General features: G+C 38.0%; 2 protein-coding genes across 2 annotated transcripts in view; one reads left to right on the forward strand and one right to left on the reverse strand.

The window, feature by feature from the left end:
• Positions 1-227: 227 nt before the first annotated feature.
• On the forward strand, positions 228-12551 carry LOC137408883 (60S ribosome subunit biogenesis protein NIP7 homolog). Its single transcript, XM_068095490.1, has 5 exons — positions 228-344; positions 2822-2908; positions 6655-6793; positions 11337-11477; positions 12315-12551. The coding sequence occupies exons 1-5, from the start codon at positions 289-291 to the stop codon at positions 12432-12434; spliced, it is 543 nt and encodes a 180-aa protein (XP_067951591.1). The 5' UTR covers positions 228-288; the 3' UTR covers positions 12435-12551.
• The window catches only part of LOC137408130 (A disintegrin and metalloproteinase with thrombospondin motifs like), a 54386-nt gene continuing 54279 nt past the window's right edge, over positions 12551-12657 (reverse strand). The window contains exon 19 of the mRNA XM_068094519.1: positions 12551-12641. The gene's annotated coding sequence lies outside the window, so the exon portion shown is untranslated. The remainder of the gene's footprint in view (positions 12642-12657) is intronic.

Genomic DNA, 12657 nt, shown 5'->3' on the forward strand with positions numbered 1-12657 from the left:
CAAATGAATACCGGTGACCTACAATTATTTTTTGTTTGTGTTTTAAGATCGTTGGTTATTCTACTGTTTCCACTAATTATTTTATTTAAATTTTTTTATCCACGCTGACGCCGCATCGGTTTCTGTTCGACGGCTTTGCGAAAGTTCGCCTTAGGCTGCTGAAACGTAAATTTTGGTTGCAGTTTGCTTGGCGAGTAAGGTTGCCGTTACAAATTATGGTCGCTATTTCTTCGTTGTCAACACGTGAAGGAGAGAGTAATCTCATCGGTCTCATCTACTAGATTGGAAATGCGACCTTTGACTGACGAAGAAACCAAGACATTTTTTGAAAAATTATCACATTAGTAAGTACTTTTGGGAGTCGTAGCTATAGGCAACACTATGTTTGTCTTTGTAAAATTATTGATTCAATTCCAGCTACAACACTCCAACATACGTCCACTTTCTCACCATTCATAGTTGACTAAGTTTAGGTATTTTTATGTGTAATGGTGGAGAAATTATGTTATGCATTACTCATCCGAATTTGCACACAACATCAGTGTTGAATTTGCTTGTCATATTTTTCTATTTGACTATGTTTAGTTTGTGTACCTTTGCTTAGCTTGTGGGAACTAATTGGATTATTACTGGTTCAGGTACAAGTGAAGGTGTTAGGCTATTGTAAGCAATGCTGATATTTACCAGTAAAAGTTACTACTTTATTCTATAAGTCAAACAATTAAAATACACCACTAACAAAATTCTATAACAATAATATTAATGACAAACAATCAGAAGAGCTAATAAAATTACATCCTTGCTCGAATGGTGGTCTTGCTTGTTGATCAGTCTTGTACAGCTGTGTTTTGACAGTCAAACGAGAATTGTGAGAGGCTTTATATAGAGAGTGCCAGCAGTTGAGATAGTGGTGTAGAAGAGGCTCTGCCCATGAAGGAGAAGGTGGCTCCATCGGTGGAGAAGCGAGAGAGAGGCTCCTCAGCAGGCAGATTGAAAAGTGTCCAATGAGGCCCTCAGGGGAGAGAGAGAGAGAGCCAGAGCTCAAGCTAGAGCTTGGGATAGAGATGCTGAGTCATTGGAGCTGTTCTCTTTTATAGATGTCTGGCATGTGGGATGGTTAGCCTGTGGGTGTAGGTTGAGTGTTAAGGCTCAGTTTTTTGTCAGGCGTATGAAGATATATTGTTTGCGTAAGTCTTCAGCTGGTGCACCTGATGTCGGCGTGTAGAGTGGAGCTCGTGACTTGCTTCTGGTATCTAGGGCATGTTTGACAGGGGTGGCAGATCTAGGCTATATGTGTGCACTCATTTGATTCGTCTCTAATGTTTCTCTGGTGGTTTTCTGATGATGGTGGTTGGTAGGTTTAATTGCTTAGACTTCCCTTTGGTGGTTTCCACAGGCGGTGCTGATGCAGTTTCCACGACTGATTTCTTCCAATTCGGAAGTTTCTAATTTGTTTTGACTTTTTCAATTATTGGATCTTTTGACATCTTTTGGCGTCTTGCTGCTTGTACGCATTATATGCTTATCGTGTGGTCTGGCTACATTCCCTATTGGTATGTTGTTTTTGCAGTATTTCCATACAACAGTATTCAATTATTGTTACTAAATTAAATGTGAATATTTGAGATAGTTTCACATAATTTAATTTAAAAGTTCAGTTCAGAAAGATCATGTAAGTTAGCAGGCTAAGTGAGAAAGCTTTTGGGCCTAAATTCATCAGGGGACAACCAAGTCTGACTGAAAACGATTGAGCTCATAAAACTATATAATTTAATATGATTTTTTGTTCTCTGTGGTTTGGTAATTTTGTGAAATGTTATAAGGCTGTCAGTGGTTGTTTAATGATGTTGTTCGGTATGTGTTTGCCTCTCTTAGGGGGCAATAACTTTCGCAGGCCTCAAGTTATTGGTTAGTGTGTGAGTGCTGGTTGATTGAAGCTTGCTAAACCTGGATGATGTATTTCGCATTACTAGTAGGCCAAATCTCAAAAGTGCATACATTTCGCTCTATCCTAATAAGGCAGTGAAAAGGCTGAGACTATCTCTGTCTCTACCAATATACAATCCAAATACGAATATGAGCCATAAACCTCTGACGTCTTGCACCCTCACAAATAAACTAAAATTACTGAAACATAGATTCATGGAGAGACTGATTGTTCTTTGTTTGCTGCACTCAAACTGCATTGTTTAAACACAGTAAGGTGCATAGTCCTGCATCTATTTCAGTTTAGGAAGAGTCTATATTTTCTATAGGTTTTATTATGGTTGATGTGTCACAGTGAAGTGAGTCGTTTACAAAAGCCCGAATATGGTACAAGCACCTCATTGGTTAAATTATCAAAACAGATCTATCTATTACTTTTGTTGACACTGCGCAGTTTTTCATATATGAAGATTACAGTGTTGAGATTCAAATTATTTGGGAAGCAAAAGCTTTCTTGTTATTAAGTTAGAGGTATTGGACAGTCAACCATGAACTTCACATATGAAACTGTATTATATAAAAAGATTTTTCACATTTTGTGTTGGAAATTAAATTGTTCAAAGGGTCAAATTGTTGCTAAAGTTTTACATGATATAATGGGAAGCTTGTATGGAAGGCAATTCATTGTACAGATCAAAATAGAGCATCGATTCATTGAATCAATGCTCTATTTTGATGTCAAACTGTCAAAGCCAATTTTTGATTCTTTCACCTCGGTCTGTAGAGTTCAATGCATTAAATTCTGCTGAGTTGCAGAAGAGGTGAAGGTCTTGTTGTCTGAAGTGTAAATGCTCATGTACATTTAGAATATATTTACTATTCATTGTTATTGCAGTATTGGTGAAAATATAAAGCTACTAATAGACCGACCTGATGGATTGTACTGCTTCAGATATCACAAGGACAGAGTTCTATATAGCAAGTTAGTTCTTAAATGATGTCTGTCTTATACAGCAAGTTAGTTCTTAAATGATGTCTGTCTTATACAGCAAGTTAGTTCTTATATGATGTCTGTCCTATACAGCAAGTTAGTTCTCAAATAATGTCTATCCTATACAGCAAGTTAGTTCTCAAATGATGTCTATCCTATACAGCAAGTTACAATGTAGTACTTAAATGATGTCTATCCTATACAGCAAGTTACTTCTTAAATGATGTCTATCCTATACAGCAAGTGAGTTTTTAAATGTCTATCCTATACAGCAAGTTAGTTATTATATGATGTCTGTCCAATACAGAAAGTTAATTATTATATTTCTGTCCTACACAGTAAGTTAGTTATTATATGATGTCTGTTCAATACAGCAAGTTAGTTATTATATGATTTCTGTCCAATACAGCAAGTTAGTTATTATATGATTTCTGTCCAATACAGCAAGTTAGTTATTATATGATGTCCGTCCTATACAGCAAGTTAGTACTTAAATGATGTCTGTCCAATACAGCAAATGAGTTCTTAAATGTCTATCCTATAGGCAAGTTAGTTATTATATGATGTCTGTCCAATACAGCAAGTTAATTATTATATGATGTCTGTCCAATACAGCAAGTTAGTTATTATATGATGTCCGTCCTATACAGCAAGTTAGTACTTAAATGATGTCTGTCCAATACAGCAAATGAGTTCTTAAATGTCTATCCTATAGGCAAGTTAGTTATTATATGATGTCTGTCCAATACAGCAAGTTAATTATTATATGATGTCTGTCCAATACAGCAAGTTAATTATTATATGTCTGTCCAATACAGCAAGTTAGTTATTATATGATTTCTGTCCAATACAGCAAGTTAGTTATTATATGATGTCTGTCCAATACAGCAAATTAATTATTATATGTCTGTCCTATACATCAAGTTAGTTATTATATGATGTCTGTCCAATACAGCAAGTTAGTTATTATATGATGTCCGTCCTATACAGCAAGTTAGTACTTAAATGATGTCTGTCCAATACAGCAAGTTAATTATTATATGTCTGTCCAATACAGCAAGTTAGTTATTATATGATTTCTGTCCAATACAGCAAGTTAGTTATTATATGATGTCTGTCCAATACAGCAAATTAATTATTATATGTCTGTCCTATACATCAAGTTAGTTATTATATGATGTCTGTCCAATACAGCAAGTTAGTTATTATATGATGTCCGTCCTATACAGCAAGTTAGTACTTAAATGATGTCTGTCCAATACAGCAAGTGAGTTCTTAAATGTCTATCCTATACAGCAAGTTAGTTATTATATGATGTCTGTCCAATACAGCAAGTTAGTTCTTAAATGGTGTCTGTCTTATACAGCAAGTTAGTTATTATATGATTTCTGTCCAATACAGCAAGTTAGTTATTATATGATGTCTGTCCAATACAGCAAATTAATTATTATATGTCTGTCCTATACATCAAGTTAGTTATTATATGATGTCTGTCCAATACAGCAAGTTAGTTATTATATGATGTCCGTCCTATACAGCAAGTTAGTACTTAAATGATGTCTGTCCAATACAGCAAGTTAATTATTATATGTCTGTCCAATACAGCAAGTTAGTTATTATATGATTTCTGTCCAATACAGCAAGTTAGTTATTATATGATGTCTGTCCAATACAGCAAATTAATTATTATATGTCTGTCCTATACATCAAGTTAGTTATTATATGATGTCTGTCCAATACAGCAAGTTAGTTATTATATGATGTCCGTCCTATACAGCAAGTTAGTACTTAAATGATGTCTGTCCAATACAGCAAGTGAGTTCTTAAATGTCTATCCTATACAGCAAGTTAGTTATTATATGATGTCTGTCCAATACAGCAAGTTAGTTCTTAAATAGTGTCTGTCTTATACAGCAAGTTAGTTCTTATATGATTTCTGTCCAATACAGCAAGTTAGTTATTATATGATGTCTCCAATCTTCATACATGTTTCTTTCTGACTTAAGGTGTTTGTATGAATGAAATGAATAATATACATCCTTCATTTTTTTCGTGACGTCATTTTATCGTTGTCGGCCATCTTTATAGACATTTTTATCGTTAAAAACATAAAGCTTTTGCAATAAATGTTTGAAAACGATGCTTTTGTTTGCAATTTTTTTATCATAGTATCAAAACGACACCAAAAAGTACCATTAAATAAAAGAAAAACGATCGTTTTCTACAAATATGGCGGCTTTTTCATGAATGAGCGCATGTGCAAACGGCTTGATGACGTCAAAAAAGTGATGGATATATATATATATTAGTTTACTTCCTACAGTATAGGCAAATTAAATATGTAATACTTTATTATTGGCAAAGCAGCGGACACTCCAGGCAGATTTTCTGGTACTACAGGCATAGGTATTATTATATTAGGCAAAGCATGTGACACTATTAGTTGGAGCTGGTGACGCTATAGCTGTAGCAGGTGACACTATAGGTGGAGAAGGTGACACTATAGGTAGAGCAGGTGACACTATAGGTGGAGCAGGTGACACTATAGGTGGAGCAGGTGACACTATAGGTGGAGCAGGTGACACTATAGGTGGAGCAGGTGACACTATAGGTGGAGCAGGTGACACTATAGGTGGAGCAGGTGACACTATAGGTGAAGCAGGTGACACTAAGTGGAGCAGGTGACACTATAGATGGAACAGGTGACACTATAGATGGAGCAGCTACAGAGCACAGCTTTACTAGAGCACAGCTTCAGCACCACCTGTCATTGCTCATTTCGGATGGTGAAGACAACTTCAGCAGCACCTGTCATTGCTCATTTAGGATGGTGAAGACAACTTCAGCACCACATGTCATTGCTCATTTAGGATGGTAAAGATATCTTCAGTACCACATGTCATTGCTCATATAGGATGGTGAAGACAACTTCAGCACCACCTGTCATTGCTCATTTAGGATGGTGAAGACAACTTCAGCACCACATGTCATTGCTCATTTAGGATGGTGAAGGCAACTTCAGCACCACATGTCATTGATCATTTAGGATGGTGAAGACAACTTCAGCACCACATGTCATTGCTCATTTAGGATGGTGAAGACATCTTCAGCACCACATGTCATTGCTCATATAGGATGGTGAAGACATCTTCAGCACCACCTGTCATTGCTCATTTAGGATGGTGAAGACAACTTCAGCACCACATGTCATTGCTCATTTAGGATGGTGAAGGCAACTTCAGCACCACATGTCATTGATCATTTAGGATGGTGAAGACAACTTCAGCACCACATGTCATTGCTCATTTAGGATGGTGAAGACATCTTCAGCACCACATGTCATTGCTCATTTAGGATGGTGAAGACATCTTCAGCACCACATGTCATTGCTCATTTAGGATGGTGAAGACAACTTCAGCACCACCTGTCATTGCTCATTTAGGATGGTAAAGACAACTTCAGCACCACCTGTTATTGCTCATTTAGGATTGTGAAGACAACTTCAGCACCTCATGTCATTGCTCATTTAGGATGGTGAAGACAACTTCAGCACGAGCTGTCATTGCTCATTTAGGATGGTGACAACATCTTTGTGCCATAAACAGTGTTTATTTTTATAATTATGCATGTTCATCACACATGCTATTCCGTCAAGATTAAAAAGTTCATGCTGATCTACATAGATTGTGGCCTAGCACTTCTTAGTCTTGTTTCTAAAATATATTGGTTGTTTTTAGAGAGTCGCTGATGAAGGTCGCTTGTAACATGGGCAAGGATGAACTCATCAGTTTTGGTACCATATTTGGCAAGTTTACCAAAACAGGAAAATTCAGGCTGCACGTCACTGCTTTAGACTTTCTCGCACCATATGCCAAGGTACGCGCAGCCATATCAGTGAAGTTTCTTTTCATCAATTTGTATGTCTCCTTTCTATAGCATTCTCTTTCTGTGCACAGTAGATTTTCCTATAATGTAAATAATCTGTTCCGAGAATGTTTACATTATACAGATTTTACGTTATACGAACAGTAAAATACCGTAAACCACTATTTGAACACCATGGGGCTCTATTTTCCAACTCTTCTCCTATAGTGGCATTTAATTAGAGGTGGCATTCGAATAAAGGGTGCCGCTGTATTTTTTCACTAGCCCATCAGATCTGTGGGAAGAAAAATTTAACCCTTGTACAGGCGAAAGGATGCTAATGCCGCCTATGTTTTACGCTCTCCTTTGGGCGAATCAACATTAATGCCGTCAACCTCAGCATTTTTGCTAAACCATTTTTTATATATGTAGAAGTATCGGACCAAGTTGAACAAAGAATTACTTTGATTATAAAATATTAGCGTAGTGTTGTTATTAAATATTTCGATGGTGTCGCTTTCAAAGTTTCAAAGAAAAAACCGTAAAGCTTTGAAGTTAGAAAATGAACAAAAAACTTTTAATTTTCAAAAAAATTTTAATGTTTCAAAGTTAGAATACGTCATAACAATGGCTGCTACTACGCCATACGGTGTTCTTGAACAGTATTGTCAATGTTCATCAAAACACTTCAAAGTCTTCAGGTAAGATTGTAAACCACATTATGGATGAATCTGAAAACAACGGATAGGATTTAGACCTTAGTGACTTTGGATCAGTGTAGTTCTGATAGTTCTGGTGATAGATTTTCTCAGGTACACTGTGACTAAAACCATGGTAACCACTACAGAAACAATAAAAGAATTAATTGTTATCGATGGAACGGAGTTATTATTAGTACTATTTCTTGGACATTTTTTACTGATCACTTGCTATTATGGGTTTGTAAAGATAAAAAGAATGAAAAAGCAGGCAAATAGAGGTGTTGTTCAATTAAAGGACAGCGTTGTATTTTTCAACCCTTTTTCTATGGTGGCATTCTATTAGAATCGGCGTTCCAATTGAGGTTTTATGGTAATGTAAACAGCCTAATCTTTTCTAACATTTTCCCAAAGTCACCCTTTTGATCATTAAAGCACATAAATTACATAATTTTTTTATTGTATCTTTCAATACATCAGAGTCTTGGCTTTCGAATGAGCTATTGTTTGCCATGGTTTAGACAGACATTGGTTGGTGTTTATAGGATTTCCCCAGAGCTCTACCGCAGAAATGTTTACTGGCATAGGCTCGGAAATTGTGACGTCACAATTTTCATATGCGATGTTGTGTGCTCTTACCGCCTATTTTATTGCTTACCACTTATATTTGTCAACTACGATAATGACGCTAGTGTCAGGCGAAGATAGGAAAACTCTTGAGAACCAATGAAGATGACAAAGGAATCAGTGTCATTAGTTCTCCATGTACAGATTATTTCTATGATAAATAACTCAGATTCCAAACACCATACTCTGTTTTCCCGATTATATTATGCACTAGCCCTTTCATTTTATTCTGATGTTGAGGGTCGCGACTGAGACTAATTAGTTTCAAGCATTGCGCAATCTCGCGAAAGTGCGATTGACATATAGTCCTAGGGCCACGCAACCGCAGGTCGCAATTTAATCGATGTGATTTCATTGCCTTTATCAACGACAGTACATTTATTGAAGCATAATTAATTAACCCAGAACATGTGTTTGTATTGGTCGGGCGTTAGCACGATCCCGGGCATTGTTGATTATCTAGAATCCTAGTTTATTATTAGCGCTCTCTGGGTTTAATAGCACCGATTGTCACAGAAAAGCGCAGCCTCAATGGCAGCGAAAGGGATCGACTACCTAAGGCTAAATAATAATTGTGACATCACATTTTGAGAACCTGAACCAAGTGTTGTTTTTTTGCAGGACATACTTTTGAAGCCCTGTGTTTCATAGTTCTATTATTCTTTGTGTATTGAGTATAGGCTCATTCGAAAGCCAAGACTCTGATGTATTGAAATGTATAATAAAAAAATTATGTAATTTATGTGCTTTAAGAAAGAGAAAAAACTGAATTTCTCTATTTAATGGCTGTACAGTAACTGTTGTATAATGGGTCCGTATTAACAAAGTTTTTCATCACTTATGGTTTAGGGTCCATCATTACGGCTGCAAAAATTAGAATATTGGATATGTCTAAAATAAAGTTTAAAAAACATGTATCTTCTATATATTTTTTTTCAAAGTTTGTGGGTATGTGTGTAGTTCCAGCTATAGCTATTAAAATCTTGGAATAAAGAATCCGTATCACAGAAGATTTCATCTCTGGCTCTCCGGTTCACCAGTCCGACTGGCGTTACCAATTCGGCCACACAAGCTTGATGAATTCATTAGGCGATATATGGCCGTTATATGAAAGCAAATAGGCTACCGCTTTCGTTTCTGACGCAAAATTATGGTGTAACGTCATGAGAAGCTGGTAGCTCTTATTAGTAAGCTTACTCAAATTATCCATTGGCAAGGTGACAGGCCAATAGCAAGTGGCAGAGGCAACTTTCATTACCCCTCTTTGTTTGTAAGATGATTTTTAATACCCGACCTACACCGGGTAGCACAGCTAGCCTTTACTATAGCAAGAGTAGTGTCTGTCTGTCCACTAGACTGCCAGGATACAGGATACCTCCAGTACATTTCACTATCTCTTCCAGTACATCTCTCTCTTGTGTCCGTCACTCTCTCTTTCAGTACATCTCTCTTTCTCTCACTCTCTCTCCCTCATTCTCTCTCACTCTCTCCCTCACTCTCTCTTTCTCACTCTCTCTCTTTCACTCCCTCACTCTCCTTCACTCTCTTTCTCACTCTTTCTCCCTCACTCTCTTTCCCTCTTCCTCACTCACTCTCTCTCTCTCACACGCTCACTCTCTCTCTCACACTCTCTCTCTCTCACTTTCCCTCACTCTCTCTCTCTCACTTTCCCTCACTCTCTTCCTCACACTCTCTCCCTCATTCTCTCTCTCTCCTTCTTTCTCACTCTCTCTCCTTCACTCTCACTCCCTCCCTCTTTCTCATTCTCTCTCCTTCACTCCCTCTCATTCTCTCTCTTTCCCTCACTCTCCCTCCCTCTTTCTCACTCGCCCTCTTTCTCTCTCTCCCTCTTTCTCGCTCTCCCTCTTTCTCTATCTCCCTCTTTCTCTCCCTCTTTCTCTCTATCCCTCTTTCTTTCTCTCTCTCCCTCTTTCTCTCTCTCCCTCTTTCTCACTCTCTCTCCCTCACTCTCTCCCTCCCTCTTTCTCACTCTCCCTCTTTCTCGATCTCCCTCTTTCTCGATCTCCCTCTTTCTCGATCTCACTCTTTCTCGATCTCCCTCTTTCTCACTTTCCCTTATTTTCACTCTCCCTTTTTTTCACTCTCCCTCTTGCTCACTCTCCCTTTTTCTCACTCTCCCTCTTTCTCTCTCTCCCACTTTCTCTCTCCCTCTTTCTCATTATCCCTTTTTCTCTCTCCCTCTTTCTCATTCTCCCTCTTTCTCACTCTCCCTTTTTCTCTCTCTCTTTCTCCCTCTTTCTCACTCTCTCTTTTTCTCACTCTCCCTCTTTCTCTCCCCCTTTCTTTCTCTCCCCCTTTCTTTCTCTCCCCCTTTCTTTCTCTCCCCCTTTCTTTCTCTCTCTCCCGCACTCTCTCTCTCTCCCGCACTCTCTCTCTCTCCCGCACTCTCTCTCTCTCCCGCACTTTCTCTCTCCCGCACTCTCTCTCCCGCACTCCCTCTCCCGCACTCTCTTTCTCACTATCTCTCCCTCACTCTCATTTCTTCACTCTCTTTCCCTCACTTTCTCTTTCACACGCTCAGTCTCTCTTTCACTCTTTCTCTCTCTCACACTCTCTCTCACACCCTCACTCACACTCTCTCTCACACCCTCACTCACACTCTCTCTCACACTCCCTCTCACGCTCTCTCTCACACCCTCACTCACACTCTCTCTCTCCCACTGTCACTCACTCTTCCAGTACATCTCACTATCTCTTCCAGTATATTTCACTATCTCTTCCAGTATATCTCACTATCTCTTCCAGTACATTTCACTATCTCTTCCAGTACATCTCACTATCTCTTCCAGTGTATCTCACTATCTCTTCCAGTGTATCTCACTATCTCTTCCAGTATATCTCACTATCTCTTCCAGTATATTTCACTATCTCTTCTAGTACATCTCACTATCTTTTACAGCACATCTCACTATCTCTTCCAGTACATCTCACTATCTCTTACAGTACATCTCACTATCTCTTACAGTACATCTCACTATCTCTTACAGTACATCTCACTATCTCTTACAGTACATCTCACTATCTCTTACAGTACATCTCACTATCTCTTACAGTATATCTCACTATCTCTTCCAGTACATCTCACTATCTCTTCCAGTACATCTCACTATCTCTTCCAGTACATCTCACTATCTCTTCCAGTACGTCTCACTATCTCTTCTAGTACATCTCACTATCTCTTCCAGTACATCTCTCTCTTGTGTCTGTAGTTCAAGGTTTGGTTGAAATCTGCTGCTGAGCAGACCTTCCTCTACGGCCATCACATAATGAAGTCTGGCCTTGGAAGAATTACAGAGAGTACAGAGCAATATCAAGGGGTAGTCGTCTATAATATGTCTGACATACCTCTGGTAAGTACCAAACACTGGCTTTATTGCAAGTGAACTTTCAAGTAGGAAGTTACCTGTGTTTTTGTCATACACTCTATGTTGTGGAACATGCTCATAGCAATTGCTTCACCTTGAACCACAAAATGGCATACAATGGTTTCTTAACCATTTTATGCTATTTTGCTTTTGAAACGTGGCCATTGATTAGAATAATTAATTAACATTCTTAAATTAGTTTCAACAAACATTTTTGGTTTTTCATCGAATAGACCCTTTAATTTATACAGACAAAGGCAGTTATTTTATTGTTGGATGACACACCAAATAACCATATCATTCATGTAATATTAGCGTTTAAAGCTAGAGCCTGGATATGGTCAGTCCATAGATTAACCTAGCCAATGTTATCATATCAGCGCTTCAAAGGATCTGTGGCAAGAAATTTTACGGGCTCAATGACTCCTAAATATTTATATTTATGAGTCATTGACCCTGTAAGGATCAAGGACTCCTAAATAAAGATTCATAGAACCATTGGTTATTACCAGTTGATCATTTGTAATCAGGATATTCTACCAGTCAGTTTGTATCCTATACAATGCTGCTAGAATTCACTATGGTTTGTAAATCATGTAAATACTTCTTCTTATTTTGAGGTATTTACTATTGAATATTTATATAGTCACAACTTCCTTGTGCCAAATGCTTTCAACATGAGCTAGCCTCAGCGCAACATGAGTTTATCACTGGATATCACATGACCTGTTGATGTCACATGACCTGTTGATGTCACATGATCTGTTGATGTCACATGACCTGTTGATGTCACATAACCTGTTGATTGTTTTGCTATTACAGGGGTTCGGAGTAGCAGCAAAGAGCACTGCCCAGTGTCGGGCGTCAGATCCAATGAATGTTGTTGTTTTTCACCAGGCGGACATTGGACAGTACGTGCGAGAGGAAGATGTCCTTACCTGATTCATCTTTGTATTATTTCTTATTAGCCGTTGTATTATTTTATCATTTATGTGCTCATGGGATATGATTGGTCGAGGCCAGGCATTGCCTCGGGTTAAGACAAAAATGACAAATGGATTAGACTTGTGTTATGCTTCTTATTTCTCTATATGCAATGGGTAGAAACATAGACATAAACAGTGACATATACATAGGTAGACTATAGACCTAGAACTGTGAATCC

Source organism: Watersipora subatra, chromosome 11, assembly GCF_963576615.1.
Source record: "Watersipora subatra chromosome 11, tzWatSuba1.1, whole genome shotgun sequence".
Taxonomy (NCBI): Eukaryota; Metazoa; Bryozoa; class Gymnolaemata; order Cheilostomatida; family Watersiporidae; genus Watersipora; species Watersipora subatra.

Bases quoted from the DNA above. Each gene is read 5' to 3' on its own strand.
- LOC137408883 (XM_068095490.1), top strand. From the start codon at position 289: ATGCGACCTTTGACTGACGAAGAAACCAAGACATTTTTTGAAAAATTA. The intron at 345-2,821 runs GTAAGTACTTTT...TTGTTATTGCAG, and splicing joins TTTGAAAAATTATCACATTA to TATTGGTGAAAATATAAAGC. The intron at 2,909-6,654 runs GTTAGTTCTTAA...GGTTGTTTTTAG, and splicing joins GACAGAGTTCTATATAGCAA to AGAGTCGCTGATGAAGGTCG.